The following is a 23,870-nucleotide window of genomic DNA, read 5'->3' on the forward strand; positions in this document are numbered from 1 at the left end:
GAGAAGGTGTTTCACAATGATTCACTAACCTTATGCGTTCTATGAGAGAATAAGCTCTCATGACATAGCCAAAAGTAGGCTGTTTGCCTGTCGTCTCAAATGAGCAATAGTGCATGTGGTACGTTAGGTGTGAAAGGAAACATACATTTTTTGTAAAGTTACATAAACATTTATAACCAGTATCGCACACTTTTGGACTGTGGGAGGAAACCGGACGACCCGGAAGAAACCCACGCAGACACAGGGAGAACGTGCAAACTCCACCCAGACAGTCAGTCACCTGAGGCCAGAATTGAATCCGAGTCCCTGGCGCTGCGAGGCAGCAGTGCTAACCACTGTATCACATAACAGAAAAAAACAGTTCCAATGTGCAGTGAAACCCAGCGCTCAGGGTTTAAAAAATAATAAAATTTACCCCAATTATCTATGGACTGAAACAAAATTATAACACTACAAAATAAAGGCAGCTCTTTTCTGTTTAAAATCTCTCAGCATAGCCTGGCAAGTGTCAACTATGAGAAGTGCATTTAATGTCTTGCATGCTAAATATCAAGCAGGAACAAATGGGAATCCTCTTCAATTTGCCTTTATTATGAGTGTATGATGAATCTTCAGCACAAATGATAGTGAATTCCGGGGTTACAGAGCTCTTTAACTCTCATGTTTCCATGTTAACAGAAATTTGGCAGCTCGGCATGGAAGGGAAACGCAGGCAGGTTGGGATCTTCCTGAGAATTACTGTCATATGTCAAACAAATTGGCTTCACCAAGGAAATGTAACATCCCCAATTCTCTTCTGGCGCTGTTTTCAGGTTCTACTGTTCTAAATTGCATCATTTGGGCAGCACGGTGGCATAGTGGTTAGCACTGCTGCCTCGCAACGCCTGGGACTCAGGTTCAATTCTGGCCTCAGGTGACTGACTGTCTGGGAGTTTGCACGTTCTCCCCGTGTCTGCATGGGTTTCCTCCGGGTGCTCCGGTTTCCTCCCACAGTCCAAAAATGTCCAGGTTAGGTTGATTGGTCATGGTCAATTGTCACTCAGTGTCTGGGAGACGAGCTAGGGTCAATATGTGGGGTTCCGGGGATAGGTCCTGGGTGGGATTGCTGTCGGTACAGCTTGATGGGCCCAATGGCCTCCTACTGCACAGTAGTGATTCTATGATTCTATTCTATTCTACGATTCTAGTTCTCTTGCTCGTTCGGTGAATTCTTTCTTCTCCGAAAGATACATTAGCGCCTGTGGTACTTGGAATCCTCACAGCATCATATTACATCAACGACTGAATGCTTTTTACCCACACTTGTTAGTAAAAATCAAATCTGAAAATCAATTTCACAGACAACACATTTCACAAATGTTAAGACACAGTTCACAGTTCAATGCCCCTCAACAAATATTCAAAATCTGTTACAGAAAATTTAAAACTTCTGTCAGTTTTCTGCTAAACAGTGTGTTGAAAGAAAACCCACGGTTAATTTTTTTTCTCTCAACTGGCAAACGACAGAACACAAACTAAAATGAAACCCAGCACTCCAAACATCCACAAAGTGTCTGCTGTGTATCAGCAAGATTATGTTTTGAAAGTGGTTGTTTTTTTTCCCTCCTCTGTGCTTATTTTCAATGTGAATAAGCTTGCAGGCTGTGTGGGAATGTGTACACAGCACACAGCAGCTCCTGCCCTTTTCTATAAACTCAACTGCTTCACGTGTCTGTTCGCATTACTGCAGTCTGAAAACAAGGGCCAGTCTCATGAATGAGTGCTGATGTCAGCAATTTGTGAATGGCACTCAGAGGGGGCTGACCTGTTACGCTCATTCCTAATGGTGGGATGCAATCACTAGGGAGACACCCCGTTCAATTAACTTTAGAAAGCCTCACAAGACTGCAGCAGTACAAAAATCATTCCGAGGCGCTGAACGCGAGAGAACTGATTTTGGCCCGCACAGATACAAAGGACAAAGAACAGGAACAGGCCCTTCGGCCCACCAAGTCTGTGCCGAAGGCACTTGTTAAAGGGACAGCATTGTTTTTATTGGCTTCTATAGGCTGAACCTGTAGCCTACATAATATGCTCTTTCATTTCTTTTCCTCAGGCTTGTTGAACTATCCAAATATACAGTTAGCCAAGTAAGATTCCAGTTGCAGAGTGTACAGAAAATAAACCTCTGCTTCGAACTCCTTTTGCATATTGTTTAATATATGAATGCATTTCCAAATGAAAGATAAATGGTCTTGTATGAAATGTTTCAGCTGGTTTTTAATGCAGCTGGAGGGGATTCATTCCTGTACTTGCTCCACTTCCCCTCAAAATGTTGGAAGTCTGGACAGGAATCTTGTCACCATGTGACTTTCTGCCTTTTCTTTCTGTGTGGTTTTATGATAACACATAGCAAATGCTACCTTGCAAACACTTGTCCATATTAACCACTAGCTGTTCAGTACAAAGGAATACTATTCAAGATACAGTACAGGTTTATGGAGTGATTGCACTTTACGGATATAATTCTGATGTACGAGATGCAAACTTTATCCAAATGAAAGGAATGCTATTAGCTACTGGCTGCATAACTTGATAACTGTTAATGCCTATTTGTCCTACTTTTGGCAATCAGCTGAGAAGATTCTTGTTTTTTTCTTTCTGAATAGTTATGTTATGTATCTTGGCAAACTGACAATCCTTCGGGAATTATTGGATGATTTGCAAGAAAATTCACAGATCATTAACAAAAAATTGCAGTCATGCTCCAGACATATTTTAAGATCATTATTTGAAAATGGTGGTTTCCATTATTTAATTGGACAATAAATCAAACCTTTTGATATTACGGCAATGTTTGTGCGTCCTTGCCAAAATAAAACTGAACAAGTTCAGAAAAAGGAACTCATTCTACAGAATGAGCAATTGTTTTACTATTCTAGCCAGCAATACCGGTCACTTGTTAGGGTACGTTTTGGATTGGTCTTTATTTTTTTCCATTCCTCCTTTGAATCCACTGATTCTCGTTATCATACAATTCCACACAGGGGTATTATAGCTGATGTTAATCCTAAACTGATCCATTCACATGCAAACAGTGCCTATCAGGAGTCTAAAGGTATTAATGAAAAGCTGATCATTCCTCACACTGTATTTGTCTTGGTTCAATGAGGCCAAACTGTACTGCTGCAATTGTCATTCCACCGCAGTATATGCAGCACAGGCTGTGGATTATATCTGGATTTCTTGTGGTCATTATCACCTAATAACTATAACTGCACTGCATTTACACAGTAAACTATCAGAAGATTCTTGGAGCAGGCTTCATTTGTACAGTCTCAGAATTAATTAAGATTCTTATTAAGGTGCTGAACACTAAATGAATGGTAAAATGTTAAATGTTCTTTCAGCTTACTTTCATATCATTTGCTGTTGTGCTGGATTGGTGATGCAGCAATGAGTTCAAATGACCCTGGTGGTTTTGGGTTTCCTTAACATGTGGATCACATCCAGCCTCCTTTCCTCCACTATCCCCAAGAAAGTAGGATATGTTGGGAAGTGGGGGTGGGACTTTTGGATCCGGGGTCCTGGCGCCATTTTTGATAAAGTGCCGAGTTCCCCATGACTCAGTGAAAATACAGGCCAGTAGATCAGACACCGTCGGGGTAATTTTCCAACTACCAGCAGAGAACTTCACCTACCATATTAGAAATTGTGCTGTTTTGTGATTCACCAAGCATTAGAAAAAAGCCATAAAATTGTGAGCAGGTCAGATGGATTCCTGAATTACCAAGATTCATTCTCAGCCTACAAGGCTTTTGATCAGGATTTAAAAGTTAACAAAAAACAGACCTCTTAATATTTGATGGGCTCCGCATGGAACACCATCGCTGTGATCTTTTGCAGACGCATTATTAGGCTTCCTGAATGGAAGTCTGGTGCACTTATACAAAAAAAATAGAATTTTATGTGGCCTGTTCCCATCATCATTAAGTTATATTAGATTGAAAAGTAAAATTGATATTATTGAACGATTGGCGAACATGCTATTTTGATGGAAGCATTAATTTATTTATTATGGTTTAACAATCCCTTTAAAAGAATAGCAAGATTTTTTTTCGATACAACTCCATTAGTTATTCAGATGGTGACATTGTCAATAGGTAGTTCCAACCTTTTATTGACAAGTTAAATTGCATGCACAGCATTAAACACATTATTAATGAATATTACTAAAAATCTATTGTGTTAAAACTTCTTATCTTGATTCTTCTTCTGAGGCAGTGCCTCAGAGTCAAGGATGATTTACTTCCATACTAAAAATGAGTTCTCAGGTGACTGAGAAGTCTAATGCGGGATCTATAGTCTCTGTCACAGGTGGGCAGATGGTGGTTGGTGGTCGGGTGCCCAGGTTGCCATGCGCTCCTGTTACTGTTCACATTTGTTCTTGGTGATGAAACTCGAGGTGTTCAGCTACTTGCCAGATGCTTTTCCTCCATGTTGGGTGGTCTTGGGCCAGGAATTTCCAGGTGGCGGTGGGAATGTTGCACTTTTTCAAGGAGGCTTTGGGGATGTCCATGAAGCGTTTCTGCTGCCCTTCTGGGCATGTCAAAGCTCTGAGTAGAGTGTTTGTTTTGGCCTGCCCACAGTGCTGATCGAACATGGTCAATGCCTCGGATCTGGGGATGTTGGCCTGAGCGAAAACACTGATGTCAGGTGTGCCAATCCTGCCAATGGACGCACTGCTGGTTGGTGATGCTTCTCCAGGGTTTTGTGATGCTTGGTCTACATAGTTCACATCTTTGAGCCATACAAGGGGGCAAATATCATGACTACTCTGTTGGTCATGTGCTGCCTCTGAGGTCCTGGACTTCAAACACACTCATCCTCAGCTGACTGAAAGCTGTGCTGGCGTACTGAAGACAGTGTTAACCACGTCATTGATGTCCACCCTTGTTGACAGTAAGTGCCCAAGGTATGGAAAAGTTCCACTTTGTCCAAGGCCTCATTTTGGATTTTGATAACCAGGGGTAGAGGGCAGTGCTGAAGGGTGGGGGCAGGTAGGTAGAGCATCTTTGTCTTACAGATGTTCAGTGTAAGACCCATGCTTTTGTGTGCTTCAGAAGGTATTGCTGATGACTTGGAGCAAGTATGTGCAGACATAAGCATCGTCTGTTCAATGACAAAGGATGGGATGACCTTGGATCTAGCCTACAGACGGTGGAGTTTGAACAGATTCCTGTTTGTTTTATAATTTAGCCCCGATCCAGTGGGAAGCTTGTTGAGGCTGAGATGGGAGCATTGCAGCCAGAAAGATCAAGAAGAGCATCGGTGTGATGACACAGCCTTGCTTGAACACAGTCCAAATACGAATTGGGTCTGTGGTGGATCCATTGTTCAGGATCACAGCTTTCATGTCTTCATGGAGCAGACGGAGGATGGTGACAAACATTTGGGGGCAGCTGAAAGAGAGGAGGACACTCTGTAATCCCTCGGGGTTGACTGTGTCGAAGGACTTTGTGAGGTCAAAGAAAACCATGTAGAAGGGTTGGTGCTGTACCCTACATTTCTCTTGCAGTTGCCGTGCAGTGAAGATCGTGTTGTGTCCCTTAGTGGGTGGAATCCACACTGCGGCTCTGGGAGGAACTCTTCAGCCACAGGGAGAAGGTGAGTAATAGAAAAACACTTGTGATGATCTTCCTTGTGGCCGACAACAGGGAAATTCCTCTGTAGTTACTGCAGTCGGACCTGTCATCTTTCTTGAAGATGGTCATGAGTATGGCATTTCTGATATCTCTGTCGTCTCCTCCTTTCAGACAAGGGAAACAAGGTCATGAATTTGCATCAATTGTGTTTCTCCCCATGTTTTAGTGCTTCAGTGGGGATTTCACTTGCTCCTGATGTTGTAGTTCTTTATCTGTTGGATTGCCTTTATTTCCTTTTGCTGGGTTGGAGTTATGCTGAGAGGGTGGTGGGTAGCATGCTGTGGGATGGAGTCGAGGACTCTCAAGTTGAAGACAGGAGTCTTCAAAATGTACCTTCCAGGGTCGCTGACTGCCTCTCCTTTCTTGACCAACAGTGGGTGGAGTCTTGGGTGCTTGGGTTTTAGGTGGTCTTGATTGTATTAAAGAAACCTCATGCGTCATGGTTTTCAGCAAACTGCTGGATCTCCTGCTCTTTTTCCACTGATCACCTATTCTTTAGGCCCCAAGTTTTGTGCTGGATTTCAGCCTTCAGTGGAGCTGTTTTCTCATTCTCGAGCAGGGTTGCTATTTCAGATTCAATAAAGCTTTGTGCTTGCGGCTTATCAGCTCCGGGTCCCTTGATCGTTCTCATCAAACCAGTCTTGGTGTTTCCTGGTCGAGTGACCAAGCGTCCCTTTGCAGGTGTTGGTTCTGGGCTAGGATGAGCCAAAGGGTCAAGAGGAGTTGGTTTATCCCATAAGGGGAATCTCTGGGTTGGCCAACTGGTTCCTATTTAATGGTAAAACCAACCACTTGGCGGTGGCGATCTTCTGTTTTACCTTTCCAGCAGGTGCAACTGCCATCTTTTTCTTTGAGCTGGCCTTCCCCTGCCCACTGGGACTCACTTAATGTGGCGATATTAATGTTGAAACGCCTAAGCTCCTGGGCTCTGAGAGCAATACACCATTCCGGTCTGTTGTCGGAGTTGTCCATAAGGGTTCTGACGTTCCAGGTCCCAAACTTCATTTGCAGGGATAGTGCCTAGGTCTTTAAATGTGTGCTTGCCATGATGCACCAGCTACTACACAGGCTTGATGGAAGAAGGCCTTGGTCTCAGTGGCAAGAGGGTCAAAAGATGACTGAAGTCCAGGCTCTGTTGCATGGACCAAGGATGTACAAGTACACATACTCCTAACATCCTCTTCTCTGCTTCCCCCAGGACCTCTCACTCTGGGATTCATAAAGTGTAGTGTCGGCCTCATGAGGATGACACTGACCTCTGGCCTCTCGCTATTGCTGGTCCTACTGCTCCTCTCTCACTGTGAATGGCTCCACTGCTCCCTTCTTACTGTTATTAGCCACTCTGCTCCCTCTTGCTGTTAATGGCCACACTGCTTCTCTCTCACTGCGAATGGCCCTGCTGCTTCTCTCCCAGTCTTCTAGGTGATGGTTACTGCCTTGAGGTCCTCTTCTCACCCACTTTTCTTTTAACCACTGATAGGGTTGAAAATCCACTGCTCCTCTGGTGCACACAATTCTGCCATTAACTCTTGTAGAAGTGTGCTGACATGGTCCACAATGTAGACTGGAACCAAGATATGTGGACTCCTGAATTTATACTGGGTATACCATAGGGCCCAATAAGGGGAAATCGTATACTCACCTGGACAAGGCAAGTGATACAGGAGGCAGTGAAGCCAGGGACAGGGATTCTAAATGCTAGGAGTTCCTATGTCTCTCAAACACTGTTGTATTTTCTACATTGCTATACTAGGCATGCCAGGCTGTCACCCGGTGATAAGAAGCACCCAGCGCCCAATAAAGAAAAAAGCTTAAACATTTCAATCGAAAAGAAAATCCTCCTCCACCACCTCATAAGGGGGGAACATGAGGGAACATCAACTTCCTGTTCACAGAGGTGACAACTACCTATCCTCGCTACAACCTCTTGAAACAGGATGCTGCCTGAGATCGGCCCCTATTGGCAAGTGCACCTCCCATTGAGAGGCATGTGAGGGAGCATCTCCCCAACTCTGTAAAGCCTGCTGGGGTTATTGGCAGAGGCATCCTGCCATCTCCTGCTCTAATATGCACACTCTGGACTTTTTAGCTATTGTATATTTATAAACCTAAAAATCAAAAACTATCATGATCACAGTACTACAAATGAAGTTGGATGCTTGAGACCCTATAAAACTCCTCAGATCAAGTTCCTTGTCAGCATTATAAACAATTTTGTAATTTTACCGTCCTGTCCACCACGGGAATCGGAGGCGGGCGAGGGGCAAAGGTCCGTTGACCTCGGGTGGGTATTTACAGTTTTGGGATGAGCGAGTCCATAATATCCCACCTGTTAAGTTAGTCAAATATTGTTGTCGTTTCCTCTCCTTTAACTCATATTAAATCTTAATGTGCAGCATTTTACTGCTTCTGGGGAGAGATGCAAAGTCTTGATTTCAGCAAGTTTTATGCAATACTTATTTGGATCTGGGAGTTAGCAAGATCAAGTCTCAAGGCTTGCATTGACCCACCTTATCTCATTAAACAAAATTTCCTTTTCCTTTTACAGTGCAGTGCTACAATAAAAGAATGGAATGCAGGTGAGACTATACTGCATACTGCTATTTGCGTTAATTAGCCATTGCCCATTTCTCCTCTTATAATGCTGCTTTCTTCTTCTTTGCTCTGTTTTTATTCACTACAAATGTCTTGCTTGAATTTAATATAAAATTACTCAATTGGTCATTAAGGTCCACCTTTCCCCATTAGGGGTGGAATTTTCCCTTTTTGAGGTAGAGTATTGCAGCGGTCGGAGAAAGCAGCGTTGAAGCCCAAATGGCAGCTTTCTCCGCCATATTGTTCGTAACTAGATAAAAAAGGTGAGGGGTGAGTTGCACGACATCACCCTGGCCCACCCTCCTAGCAACTTAGTTTTTTAAAGATCAGGGCGCCATTTTTAAAGGCTGCCCGGTAGACAAAGGTAAAACGAGAACCCCCACACAGACACCACCCTGGCACTGCCCCCCTGGCACTGCCCAGGCACTGTCTCCACAGGGGGTATAAGGGAAGCAGCACAGAGATGGATCACAAAGCTGAATGCTACTTTTAGAGGATGGAGTTATGAGGATCTCTTTATAAAACTCATCTTTTGTCACCCTTGGAAGGAGGTGAATGGAATAGGTTCCTGACAGTGACATGCAAGACAGCAGGTGAAAATAAGATTCATATGCATTACTTTGAACTGAACTGCAACTAAAGCATAGGGGGCCAAAAGTACAAACTGAATAGAACTGATGTCAATATATAGTTCTCCATGTAAAAAGTGACCAAGCAATAATGCCTCAGGTTTAACGCGAAGCTACCTCTGTCATTTCGACATCAACCAGTTAAACAATTAATGTTTTGAAATAGCCATACCAATATCCAGAGGTAAATTCTGCAAATCATTTTAGTTTAAAAGGCAGATTCAAATGGCTCATCCCCAGCATTTGGGCCATGATTCTTTTAATGTGGGAAATTGAAGGTGGATGACTAAACTATACTTCATCATGTCTTTCCTTCACATTCTGTCCTTCCTTCCTTTTTCTAAACGAAAAACCAGAAGCTGCAGGAAAGTAATTTCTCATTGGGGTGATAGCACTAAACCAAAGAAAACAGTAGAACTGTTTCTATGCAAGAGGTGTTTAGCACAGTTGCAACGGCACAGGAGTCAACTGACTGAGCTTTTCTATTTTATGTCTGCAAAGCAGAAAATGATTTTTTTTCATTGTCGGTCTCTAACGGACTTTCAGATTTAGATTGAGTGGCTGCTCCATCCATTCCTTTTGCATCTCCTGAGTTGGGACACTGATTCTCCAAAGGTCAAGCCGTTGTCACGGTAGTTCTAGGTTTTCCTGTTCCTAATGAATGTCTTTTTTCATTATTGCAGCTGCTCACATTGGAACACTAACCCAAATGTCTGCATTTAGCACACCACTGGCCAGTGTCCAGAACTCAAGCAGCGTGTGCATACTGCCCACATTGTATTTATTTTGCGGGTAGTAAACGTGCTGGGGGAATATGCAAAGGGTAGATTGCATGTTAACTGTAAGCCCTGTATGTCAGGAGATGGTAAATTTCAGTTCATTCAAAATCAGCTGCCGATCCAAATGAAAGGGCTGTGCTGTAATGGGATCTTGTCGTCATGGATTTCTGGCTCACCAAGAAAAGCTTTCTTTCCCTGAATGTGGCACGCTCGAGTCTGTTCAAAAGTGTCTTCATTGTAAAAGTTGCCGCAGATGCAAATCCCCACATCTTTGATTCTCTGAACTGTTCATTTGCAACAATGCTGACAATGCCCTTTCTAATTGGTGCAAATTAACTTTCAGACTCTTTACAAATTGAATTAAAATTTGTTTCTGTTCACCCAAATATGGAATGGAAATGGCTTGGGTTGGGAGAGGGCAAATGAAAAGTCTGCCCATGCAAATCTGATGTGCTGCAATACAGAATGCTCACTGTTTCAGAGAAGGAATGATAACGTGATATTGAAAGACTTAAATGGCATCTTTATATGATTGATGTTATTTCGACAGCAGTGGAAGGGGGAAGAATAAGGTTATCCTGTCAGCAGCGTAAATCACTTTAGAGGGGGCTGAGTCTCACAGTCCCATGACTAGCTGTTGTGTGTTAGTATCTTAATGCATGGACGTGTTTAACATGACATTCTGCAATGATAGCCACAGTCGGTGTACTTTGTGGAGTTACACTGAAGTAATTGCACAGCGCAATTGACACAAATCCACCTCCAGCTACATTCAGTGACAAATGTTATGGCTGAGGCGATTCACACTGAAAGTTTGCATGTATGAGTCAGACTGTTGCAAAGTAGTTTTATTTGGTACTATTGATAAGAAACAGTAATGTAAATCTGGAATCAAATTATGATTTAACTGGTGGGAAGTACAGTGCGAATCTTACCTCCAATCATTGTCGTGTAAATTCACTCTAAAACACACTGAAAAACTGCATAAATCTAAAGAAGTACATTAAGTGGGACAAAAAATGACAGAATACAAAAAAATACATTTAGAGAAGGGATAAAATACATTATGGTAAGAATAAAACTGACAAAAGCACAAGTATATGATATAATTTGAGGCTGAAGAACTCAGGGTTTTAAACAAAAACGGAGTGGAACTCAGCACGAGTACTCTTTCAAAGATTACAGCACAGCTATGATGGGCCAAATGGTCTCTTCTTCAGTGCTATAAGATCCTATGATTTGCATTGCACACTGGACGGCTATAGGCTTAAAATGTTAGCATTTTATTCTCTAATATTTACAGTAATAAAAAGATGCAATCCACTGCATTAGTCCTATAGTAGAAAAAGCTCTGGCAACAGAAATAGAACGGGTTAGAATAGAATCATAGGGTTGCTGTACAAACATTCCAATGTAGTTTTCTGAGTACATTTTACTAATAAACACTCAGCCCAATGACCCAAGGCCTTTGACATTGAAAAGGACATGACATATTCCTATGTCAGGACAGTATATGATGTGGAGATGCCGGCGTTGGACTGGGGTAAACACAGTAAGAAGTTTAACAACACCAGGTTAAAGTCCAACAGGTTTATTTGGTAGCAAAAGCCACACAAGCTTTCGGAGCTCCAAGCCCCTTCTTCAGGTGAGTAAGAAGGGGCTTGGAGCTCCGAAAGCTTGTGTGGCTTTTGCTACCAAATAAACCTGTTGGACTTTAACCTGGTGTTGTTAAACTTCTTACTGTGTAGGACAGTATAACCAGATATCATTCAATTCATAGCGGTTGCTGATTAGTGATGTCCCTTCCAAAATGGTGCCATTTTACAATTGGGATTGAGGAAAATCACAATAAAAGCCATGTTGCTTTGCTCACCCTTTGCAAAAATCATGGTAATGAAGAGATTGAGAGTATCAAAACAGTCCAGTGTTTTGGCATGTTGATTGTTTGAGGCTCGTAGCTTCATTCTCTGGCCTCAGTTAAACCTAGAAACAGCGCGTTTCCATCCGAAAACCAAGTTCTCACACTTTAGGAAGCTGTGGAGGCTTAGTCCGTGAACATTTTTAAGGCTGAGATCGATGGGTTTTTAATCAGTGAGGGAATTAAGGGTTACAGAGATAAGGCAGGATAGTGGACTTATACAGTGGCACAGTGGTTAGCAATGCTGCCTCACAGCGCCAGGGACCTGGGTTCGATTCCCGGCTTGGATCACTGTCTGTGCGGAGTTTGCACATTCTTCTCATGTCTGTGTGGGTTTCCTCCCATAGTTCGAAAGATGTGCTGGTTAGGTGCGTTAGCCATGCTAAATTCTCAGTGTACGCGAACAGGCGCTGGAGTGTGGCGACTAGGGAATTTTCACAGTAACTTCATTGCAGTGTTAATGTAAGCCTACTCATGACACTGATAAATAAGTTTTAAACTTTAAAATTTTAAAAAAAACTTAGATCTTATTAAATGGCGGAGCAGGCTTGAAGGGCTGAAAGCCTACTCCCATTTCTATTTCTCACAGCCTTATGGTCTTAACTCCCTTTATAGTTTAAAGTTCCTCCCCTTGAATCTCTTTACACATTTATAGGAACCAGTTTAACTTTTCTTATCACAATAAACAGATGATAATCAACTGACCATTTTGCAATGAACCCAATATTCTGTTACATGGAATACAAAGTTTGATGAGGTGTGGTGCTGAATACTATTGTCTAATTTTTGCCTGCTGAGAAAAAATTAAAATGGTATCAATAAGCTCTGAAATTGTGAGATTCATTGGAGCCTCGCTGGGTCAGGTGTGGAGCTTGTTGTGACAAGGTTCTCCACTAAGCTGCATGGGTGCCCAGCAATCTGGAACAGACTGCACAGTGCAGGAAACAGGCTGCGTACTGCCATTGTTCCACTGAAGATGAGTACATGCTTGGCTGTGCAGCAATCATTAGGGTCCCGTGCAACAAACATATCACACACAAGGAAAACTTAGAACATTGTACATACCAGTCCTAATGTTCTGTCTATTGGTTTTAATGGTCAAAAAATTGTTAGCATCATGAATTGGGTACTCAAATCTTTCAACTGATTATCTGCTCTGTATCCAGTTCAGTGAAAGTCTACACCATGTGTAGAGTTGCCCAATTTTAAGACTATTAACTAAATTGGCAGGTATTACTGACAGAAATAGATTGTACCTTTAAGAGAGTAAAATTTTGGGCAGAGAATTCCTGCTAAAATTAATTCTTCCTCTGGTTTATGCTGACTTGCGTATCTAACTTAGTTCACACCAAAGTCTATTAAAAAAAATCTATTCTAATTTTCACCTAGACTCTTTTTAACCACCTCTCAAATAATGATTATGGCAATATGAATGGTTACAGCTACGGGTATTTTATATTATCTTTTATTTTTTGCAAGCAAACATTAGTCAACCTGTCATACAGTTTGCCTTTCAAAACATGGAGAAAATAATATTTTAGGGGCCTATAGAGGAAATACCTGGGTCCTGATTTTTGCAGAGTTGTACAGACTCTATGCCTTATCCAAATTGGCATTGGGGACCCTGAATCTAGAAGTTCTGACCCATTTCTAACAGATCTGATTGGGAAAATGGGGCAGGATGTTATTCACACATAGGGGAAACCCAAATCAAGCAGGGCTATTTGAACTCAGTGCTGGAGTGAAGTCCGTAGTGTGTGACTTAGGATTTTTAAGACTTAGGATTTTGAAGATTAAATATATATGTATATCAAAAATGGATTAGGTCTGTGGAACTTTCAAGCTGCCAAGTTATTTTGAAAAAAGCCCTGCTTGTCTCTGAGTTGACAAAAAAATCAGTGCTTGAAATTTCAATAACTGTTTGTTGACATTAATGCAAACATGTGGCCCTTAAACTTAATATGGAATTCTATTGTACTATGATCACTTTTCCTAAGAGGATCTTAGACTGAGGTTACTCACTAATCCAACCTCATACCGCAATATTACATATTAAATCGTCCTATCTCCAGTTGTATTGTCTAAAGTATTGTCCAAGGAAACTGTCATGAATGAATTCTACAAACTCATCTTGCAAACTGTTTTTGCCAATTTGATTTTGCCCTTCTTACTAGCTACATTTTCTACTTCCTGTTCTGTTCAACACCTTATAGGCACCTATCAGTATCTACTGTTAGGGGCCTATAAGAATACTCTGACCAGTATTTTCTGTCTTGTCATTTCTAATTTCCACCCATATTGATTCTGCTTCCTGATCTTCTGAGCCAAGGTCCTTTTTTTATCATGTCTTAATCCTCGTCATCCTTTATTATCAGGACCATTGCACCTCCTCCTTTTCTATTCGGCCTGTCTTATCAACATGTTAAGTACCTGAGAATAATTTATCCAACCTTGGTCACCTTGCAACCATATCTCTGTAATGTGATATATCAATCCCATTTGTTGCTATTTATGCTGGTAGTTCCTCTAACATACAAGAAATGCTTTGTGAATTCAGATCAAGAGCCTTTAATTATTTTAAAAAAATCATTATTCTTTGTATATTCTTTTCACTATTCTTTTTCACTTACAGTTAAACTATTCTGCTTGTTTTTACCCAAATCACTGCACCTAGATTTCTAACATTTTCTTTACCCAATTCCTGCCTCTTCTTCAAGTTTAAATCCCTATTCATTGTCCCTGGTTATACAATCCACCAGGATACTGATCCCAGCCTGGTGAAAGTGGAGCCCATCCCAATGGAACAGCTCTCTTTTCCCCCTCATATTGGTGCCAGTGCCCCATGAATTGAACCTCTTACTTCCCAGATCACTCTTCCAGCCATGCATTTAATTCTCTAATCTGCTTGATCCTATGCCAATTTGTAAATGGCTCAAGTAGTAATCCAGAGATTATGGCTGGAATTGTCCAGCCATTCATGCCCCGCCATTGCTGCGGTGAGAATGGAGAATTTGGTACTCACCCAAATCTCCATTCACTGCAGCGGGATGGGAGAATCTCGATTGCGAGCGCGGTTGGGCAATTCGGCCCTTTTACTCTTGAGGTTCCTCTTATTGATTTAGAAATTCCTCTGCAGAAATTCATTCTTAATTGTATCTATATTATTGATTCCTATGCATACCACAACAACTGGATCCTCCTCACTACCCCCGCATTCACCAAATATGAGAAGATGTGTTTAACCCTGACACCGGGTTGGGAGAACAACCTTTGGAACTTTAAGTCACACCTACAGAGAAAAATATCTGTTCCCCTGGCTATACTATTTGCTATCTTTTTTTTGCATTCCTTTTTCACTTCCACACTTGAATGGTCTCCTACCCCATGGTGCTATGGGCAGTTTGCCCATCCACCCCACAGTTCCCATACATAGCTGAATTGTAGTAACACCCTTCTATCCTTGGCCATTGATCAACTTGCTTAATTTAAGAGGGATGTAGCAGTCGCCTGGACCAAGGTATCCAGGTAACTCTCCCCCTCTCTTGGAATCCAGCCCCACAATTCAGCATTGAAATTCTTTGAGCAAAAATATGGTGGTTTAGGATCAAATGCTCACCACAATCTTCTACATGCTGCAGTTATGGAGTTGAACTGGAATCAAATCACATTCAGCAAGAACTACCCTGTGGTTCATACTCAGCCCTGTCTCAAGACTTATAGTAGAACATTCCATTCCCTGCTATAACTTCTCACCTAATTCTTCATTATTCTGGTGATAACCCTAAATTTGTAATCTCTTGTACTGATTCACCAACTACTGGAAGTGACCTTTCAGTACTTAAAACTTTCTGAATTTTAAAAGCCTTAATTAGATGCTCACTTCAAGCTCAAAGGACATACATGGAATTATACATCAGCGTGAGTCACAGGCAATTATTTTGGATAGCCTTTGAGATTGGTGATTGTGATGCACAAAAATCATGGGGGAGATTTTCCACCCCCATTTTCGGTATTATGCCAGTGAGATTTCCCCTTCAGAATGTCCCCAACCCCTTCTAGTGATGTAATGGGGTTCCTGCCATGAAAGGTCAGGAACTCCTTTAACATAACTTCACATGTCATTAGTAGGCCTCGCTGCTGTAACATCCCCCCATGTAGGAATATGGCTCCCATTTCACGCTCCCAACATGATGTCACATCAGTGGGGTTTAAAAAAGATCTTGACAAACGGGGGACCTGGCAAACAGAACCTGCTGGGGGAGCACAGATAAGTGCAGTTCCCAAAGGGGGAAGTGGGTCATGCCTGGGCACAGCCACCTGGGCACTTCTGGGGGGGGCTTCCATTGGGGAGGTTTGGATTAGGGGGGGTTTCTGTGTCTGTGGTTGACAGTAGGGTTGGGGGGAGGTTTCTTTTTTATTTTTTTCCTGATTGGGCTGTCCTTTTTAAAGGGGTCAGGAGCAGAGTTTGCAGGCAGGGTGGGCTCATTCAGAGCCCTGCCATGACATCATGGGACCTACCTCCAGGATTTTATTTTTCAGTGTTTTAAAAAATTCAGTGGGAAAAACTGGCAGCACAGCCAATGGGCAACACACTGCTTATCCCAACCAAGTTGACACTGAAAAAAATGAATGGTGGCACAGTGGTTAGCACTGCTGCCTCACAGGCCTAAGGACCCAGGTTCAATTCTAGCCTCGGGTGACTGTGCGGAGTTTGCACATTCTCTCTGTGTCTGCGTGGGTTTCCGCCAGATGCTCCGGTTTCCTCCCACAGTCCACAGATTTGCAGGTTAGGTGTACTGGCCATGCTAAATTGTCCCTTAGTGTTCCAAGATGTGTGGGTTAGGGGAATTAGGGGGTAAATAAGTAGGGTAACGGGGATAGGGCCTGGGTAAGATGCACTGTCGCAGAGTCAGCGCAGACTTGATGGGCCGAATGAACTCCTTCTGCACTGTAAGGATTCTATTATTCTGAATGCTGTAACCTCCACAGGGGAGATTGTGTTGACCATTATTCAAATGGCCATTGGTGAGCCCATGACCAGCCGCAGGGCTGAATCAGTTGAAGGTGATAGTATACTCATATCAAGGACAAATACCTGTTGCCTTTTGATCCCACAATCTATTCTGACTTACAAACTGCAGATAGTGCACCTTTTGGGGAAAAGTTCAACCTTACCGGGCAGTGGAGGATGACCAAGAAGAGTGTTAATGATGAAGACATCCCATCATGCACTCACCAGCTCAGACACCAATGCTTTGCATATTTTATATTAGAGATGGGATATACACAGGTGGTCTGCAGACAGGGCAAAGGGCAAAGTTAGCATCAGTCGCAGCTTGTCAGAGGGCAAGGTTGCACATGAATTCTGCTGTTGGGGACTCAGATGAGGATTTGCATTGATCGGGCTACAAAAGATTAATGGGTAAGCACAATGAAATGTGCCAGATGCATCCATGCACGATGTGGCACTCTGAAAGGGTATGTGTAGTACCCAAAATATGGGTGCTATCAAACCCACAGACTGGAATCTTGTGTCCTTCCCCTATGGTTGGTGGCATGAGAACAGTTAATCGGGTGGGAGGCTGGTGGGCTGGTGGGCTGGTGGGTGGGGATCCTGCCATCTTCAGCCTCCACCCCAATTAAGTTCATGGTGGGAAAACCTGTGGATGGCCTTTGCGCCCCAACATGAATTGAGGCCCTTAGGTGGGTAATTAACACCCACTTTAGGACCTCATCTCACTGCTGCTGGTATTAACTCAACAGTGGGCAAGGGGCTTATCATGCGAGGTGTGTGACAAGCAAAACCTGATGCACAGGGATAAGTCCCTCATCCAAAGGCACTCAGTGCCTGAACAAAGGACCTGGCACCAACTGAGAAAGACAACACCCAACCCTTGCTGCTGAGGCCTCTCCTCTGCAATCACTCAAATGCCTGGGCAGTAGCCACCACCTCCCCACTGGCACGACTAAGTACAGAGGACCTGCCAGCCTCTGATTGGCAGGACCTTCTCAACTGACAGGACTTCTATCACGACTGGGTTTCTTAATCCTAGGGGAAAGCCCACTGTTGGCATGTTAAGTACCCAAATGACACAGGATGTGGGGAGCCTTCCCAAAAAGAGGCAACATGTCCACCTTGCTGGCTCTCTAGCCAGCGATCGAGTTCCTTATCCTCTCCACAAAATGCTGTCCTAATTCCCGAGAAAGGGAAAAAGTACTCGGTGCTATGTAGAAATAATAAAGCTGAATCAGTAGTTCTTCTGCATGTACTGGTACTAAATCTAAATCTCCACCATAAGTACTGACAGTCAGGTGGTGATTAGCCTGTGCTGACATTGCTTTTCACATGGTTCATTTACTCTGCCCCCGAGTCTTCATGCTGTCAGTTACTGGTGCCATGGCATTTTCTAATTCCACAATAAAATTTCCAATGCTAATTATTTAGAAGCAGACCCAGTTCTTTCGTGGCAGCAGGTTCCAGATAAAACATTCCCAATGGAAGACAATTAGATCTCTTTACGTCTTTTGTAAATTAGAGAAAAAGGGGAATAATATTCAAGTTCATTTTTAAAATAATTATAAAAGAAAACAATTTAGTTTACATTGTCATGAACTATGTACACGTACAAGAATCCAAACATTAAACTTAAAGACCACTTGTTTTTCTTTGTGGGTTAATTTCTTCTTATTAACCTCAATGTGTTAAACACATGGTAAGTTTTACTTTCCATTTATAGCAAACTGTCTGTTCAACTTTACTCAGTCACCTTTCTGCGAGTTCAGATGTGTTACAATTAACACAAAATGGAAAAGCCAACTGGAACATATGACCAAAATGTTGTTTAATCTATCGCTATGCTTCTAAACATGAAATTTAGTGGGCAAGAAACCTATTATTGCTATCTAATGGTGCTACGTAGCTCATTTTTTAAGTGATTTTTGATCTAAGTGGCTCAAATAAAAGTGTGGGTAACTTAGTGCATACAGACATAGCCATAATAGCAGCAATCCTGTTTTATACTTATCAAATATTGAGACCCATGTTAAAATAATCATCTGTAAGAGTGTTCCTTCTGTTCTTCATATAGCTCCTCAATAGCAAAAAAACAATACATCAACATCTATGATCAAACAATATGGCTTGGAGTTTTGCAAAGATGGAAAAGGTCTCCATCATTGCAAAAATGGCGGAAAAAGCCCAAATCCAGAAGTTGGGTTGCCAAACATGCCCATTTTCAGTGGGGCTGGGAATGGGCCCTGGTAAGGGTTCATGCATCCACGTTTCAATCAGGAAGCTTACCCTAGAAATCAGCTGATTCCTCTATTCATGTGATTTGCTGTCAAAGGTATCTGCAACTCAATGTGCACAGATTAGACCTGGTAGGAGCATGGCCAAACTTTGTGGATTCACTTGGAAAACCAGGGCACTCTTTTGAAAAGATCGGGTACATCTTTGGTTGGTAAAGGGAGGACAGGGAAGTTGTCCTTTGGGGAGGTCAGGTGTCTTTTGGGAGAGCTAAGCTGCCTTTTGGATTACTAATAGTAAGCGTGGATGAACATGAAAAGTGCATAAATTCATTGGAACTATGAAGTTAATTGGAACCATCATAAAAAAATTGTCACATGTCAAGTTGAACTGTCAAGAGGAGCTGTCACAAGCAACTGTCAAAAATGTGAAGGCATTTAAAACTCCTGCCCTTTAACTGCTTGAAAATCTACCTGAACTATTAAAAATGATTGCTTGCTCTTTCACTCTCTCTGTCCTTAGTCATTACTAGATTAGTGTTGCATGAATGATTTCACAACTGCCCTTTATCACAGTAGGGTGCCTGGCATTTCACAGTTTGACCGACAGCTTCTAGTGACAATGAACTGTTTGAAGTCAGATTATTAATTACAATTCTCATTTCTATAAGGGATTATGCAATTGAATGAAACGTTTGCTGTTATAACGAATAATGTAGTTGAGGGACTGTAAATGTAGTAAGTGGATTTTTATGAACAAGATTAGTCTGCAATAGACACTATTTTATTTAATCTCAACATGGGTCCTGAGGTTTTCCCATAGTGGATACTGCCCAATTTGGCCTCCGTACCTCCAATTTTCATCCGGAGGTAAAATCGGCCCTGCTCCTCTTACCTCCACATGCAGGTTTTGTTTTAACACCATTACCTTTTCAATGATGACCACTTGTTGGGCCACAGCTATGATAAAACTGAATGAATCTGGCCTGGTGTCTGTTCTGTTCAGGGCAGTCCAGTTTTGGGAAGGAGTTCTTAAACAGGTGTTACGCCTCTCATTAGCATATGCAAGGACTTAATACCAGTTTTAGGGTGAACACCAGTGATGTTTCTTGTCTGCTCAAATCAAAATTGTTCTGATACTGTTTGTTAGTTCCCTAAATAGCATCTCTGCACACCCAATTTCCACCCAAGTAGAAATTGTGGGTGATTATATACTCTGTCTGCATTTGAAATATGACAAGAGAATTCACAGCTGGCTAAATGAACAAAGTTGTTGCTTGGGGAAATCTTAAAAGCCTTTCACTTCTCGAAGCTACCATTATATTTTGATGAGTCTGTCAATCATAATGATGTTCTAAGGGTGGCATTTCTCTCAATTTGCAAACTTGAAAATTGGACTCAGCAATAAATTGTTGAAATCCTCAAGTCAGAAGAAGGTGGCCATTTTACAAAACTTTGCATGAAAGTCATAAAACTTGAAGAAAGATGACTGTTGACGTAAAGTAGCACCAAGGGCAGCAGAGTGGGGGGCAGCATGATGGCACAATGGTTAGCACTGCTGCCTCACAGTGCCAGGGGCACGGGTTCGATTCCTGGCTTGGGTCACTGTCTGTGTGGAGTTTGCATGATCTCCCCATGTCTGCATGAGTTTCCTCTGGGTGCTCTGGTTTCCTCCCACAGTCCAAAGATGTGCAGGTTAGGTGAATTGGCCATGCTAAATTCTCCCTCAGTGTACCTGAACAGGTGCTGGAATGTGGCGACTGGGGGATATTCACAGTAACTTCATTGCAGTGTTAATGTAAGCCTACTTGTGACTAATAAATAAACTTTTGCAGTCTGCAAATAGAACTAAGCGAGTAAATAAGGAACAACGTGATGTTTACTTAATCGGGGAGATAAGAAGATTTGCTTCAGTAAAATGAAGAAAAGAAACAAGGAGAGAACCGCAGGGAATAAGAGTAACTTTATTGCTGGATGTAAAATGGGTAATTGTGAACTGGCAGCCCAATAACGCATATTGGATCAGGTATTAAAAGAACAGGTTTATCATCCAATTTTTGCTGGTAATAGAAATTAAAATTACCGCCATAGAGTAAGGGAGGAAAGGCCGACAATGTGTCCTTCTGAAAAGCTGATCTGGTCAACAGCACTCCATTAGTTCATTAATATGACAGTGTTGCCAAATAATCTTTCCATAAGGAATGAAAGAAATTATCATTTGCATGTGGAAAGAGAATAAGTGAGGGAAGAAAAAAAGATTTAACACTGCAATGAAGTTACTGTGAAATTCCCCTCGTCGCCACACTCCAGCATCTGTTCGGGTCAAACATTTGCATTTGTATTCCACTTTTCATGACTACTGGATGTCTCAAAGTGTATTAAAGCCAACAAAGTGCTCTCATAATGTTGGAGAGTTAGCAGCTAATATGCGATCACCAAACTCCCGCAAGCAGCAATGTGATAATAACCAGAAAATCTGTTTTTGTGATGCTGACTGAGAGATAACTATTGGCCAGAGATAACTTCCCTGCTCTTCTTTAAAGTGGAGTCATGGGATCGATTACATCTACCCAAGCTGGAATTGGGGTCTGGGTTTAATGTCTCATTCGAAAGATGGCATCTCCGACAGTGCCGCACTCCCTCAACGGATTGCCAGCCTTGATTTTTATGCTCAAGACAGCAGGTTCTGGTGCATGGCGGGAGGGCGGTGGGGAGAGGCATAAAATAGCATAGCGGCATGGATGGGATTCCATCTGAGATCCTACCCACCCTAGACATTAGTGGGGCAGACAGGGTGCCGGACAAGAAAACTGCCCATGCCCCAATTAAAGCCCTTAAGTGGCCACTTACGGTCCCAGTGAAGTCGACTCCCACTGTGGGTTCCCCAATGGCCGCGACAGAAGCAAGGTTTGTAAAATGCCATTGACTTTAGCGGGACAGGGAAAACCTGCTGCCAGTGAGAGCTGGGGCTGGTGGATTCCGCCTTTGATCTCAGGCACAGTGCTGCAGTACCTCTTCTGGCCACTGCTGTGCCTCGACGGGCTGGAGAGCAGCCGGCCAAGGGCAGATGCAAGTCCCACCTGCTGCCAATAAATACTCATTACAGCATGAAAAGGAAGCGGGACTATCAAAGTTGGTGGGACTCTCTGGATGATGGGTGTCATCCTGAAAATTCAGGCCCTGGAGCGGGTACTTGAACCTGGAACCTTGTGACTCAGAGGCAAGGGTGCTACCAGTTGAGCCACCGGAGCAAAGTTGTCTTTTTCTTCATAGAAACTCTGCCAAATCAATCCTTTACAAGTCTGATGTCTGGGGTGAAAGGGAGGGATGGAGGGGGGCAGAGAGAGAGGGGGGTGGAGAGAGAGAGAGAATGTATGTGTGTGTGTATATATGTGTTTAGATATGAGACTCATATGCACCAAGTAGGAAATTATGTAGGAAAGATGAATGCAAATAAATTGGTAACATAGTTGACTATCCCAAAGTTCTTTCCCATGGTTCCACACATAAAATATACTGAGAGCTTAGTGGTTAGGACTGCAAGCTACACCTTATCTTAATTATATGGACGTGATTGGAAGAAGCAGGGTTCCTGGCTCTCCTGATGATTGTGTACCTTCTTCTAAACTGGAAGTTTAACTGTTTGTTTAACTGTATGAAGAACATATCAATATGTTGAAAACTCCAGAGAGGGAGAAATTATTTGCGTTTTAACAAATATTTACTTCTGGATTAAATACAAACTTTTGACACCGAATTGGCCTCTCCACATACATTTTATTTATGGAGGCACCTTTGATACTGAAGGAACATCTCCACTTTTTGCTCACCTTTTAATTCATGTCACACCTGCAGGAATGAATTTCTGAATGTAGTTATTGCAAACTGTTACAACAGAGTTGCAGAAATGGACAAAACTGTTAGCTGCTCTCAAAATCAATATAAAATTATAAAAACATTTTAGATTTAATGAAACATAAATGTCTTTTTAAAGGTGAAATAGAGAGTTTTACGTATGATAATCACAACTGGAAGACATCTTTACATGTTCATCTCATACATCAGGTAACATAATTTGTGAATTGATTTCAGAATCAGCATCAAATATTGTCATGAGTGTTGTCAAACAGCTCATTTCAAGACAGCTTCCTACCTTGAGCACAGAATTTCAGCTCTTTGGCATCTATAACTGTTGGCCGTTTATCCGGCACCTTTTTACTGGCTCGATGATAACTTCGTCTTTTTTTGCTCTCTCCCCAAAGATTTGATCCACCATGTATGCTTGGTATATTCAAAACAGCTATTCCTTCCAATGGCATATTGCTCAAGTCCAGCAGAATTCCATTGCACTGGAAAGGTGAGTAAAAAAAAAAATCACTCTATTTGATTTAAGTTAAACTACTATTTGCCATTTTAACGACAAAAATGCCAAGATAGACTTGCCAGTAACCATGCAGGTGGCAGCCAAGGAGGCTGATGAACAATGTACCCTTCCCAGGCCTCATATGCTGAGGCCACATTAATCCCGGGCAGCTTTGTCTGCAAATGATTATTGATACAATCTAAGAATGTTTGTATTTGAGCTTAAATTCTAATTAAGTAATTTATCGGTCCATGGCTGTTGTCGATATTGCAAATGATGCACCACTCTAATGCAACATCATGCAATAGGACACAGGTTAATACAGTGGGGACACTGGTCTTGGGTGTTGTACAAAATGGCTGATGGTGAGTTGACAGCCCATTGATTTGAATTGAAAAGCAAGTCAAACATAGGTGTGTCTAACAAGCTGGCGATTTATAATCACTTGTTTTACACTGCTGTACAGGACCAATTTCAGCCCCACAATTCCTAAAGCATCAATTTCAGTTAAATTTCAGCAGAGATGTCTAGGTGTAAGACTTCCTCTGTCTTGAACTGCAGCAAAACTGCTAACTCATTTACAAAGAATATGCTTACAATTTCACTACAGGTAGCACCTACCATTGGATCCAGTGTTACTATATTATAATCCGCACA

The 23,870-nt window shown here is 42.2% G+C and overlaps 1 protein-coding gene across 6 annotated transcripts in view; it reads right to left on the reverse strand.

Annotated features, from left to right (window-relative positions):
- dgkb (diacylglycerol kinase, beta) overlaps nt 1-23,870 on the reverse strand; it is a 679,678-nt gene that overhangs the window by 75,229 nt on the left and 580,579 nt on the right. For all 6 annotated transcript variants that reach the window (XM_078228107.1, XM_078228097.1, XM_078228136.1 and 3 more), the window contains one exon: nt 23,004-23,199. In XM_078228107.1, coding sequence (XP_078084233.1) covers nt 23,004-23,199 — 196 coding nt within the window. The remainder of the gene's footprint in view (nt 1-23,003; nt 23,200-23,870) is intronic.

This window comes from Mustelus asterias, chromosome 2 (assembly GCF_964213995.1).
Source record: "Mustelus asterias chromosome 2, sMusAst1.hap1.1, whole genome shotgun sequence".
In the NCBI taxonomy this organism is placed as follows: domain Eukaryota; kingdom Metazoa; phylum Chordata; class Chondrichthyes; order Carcharhiniformes; family Triakidae; genus Mustelus; species Mustelus asterias.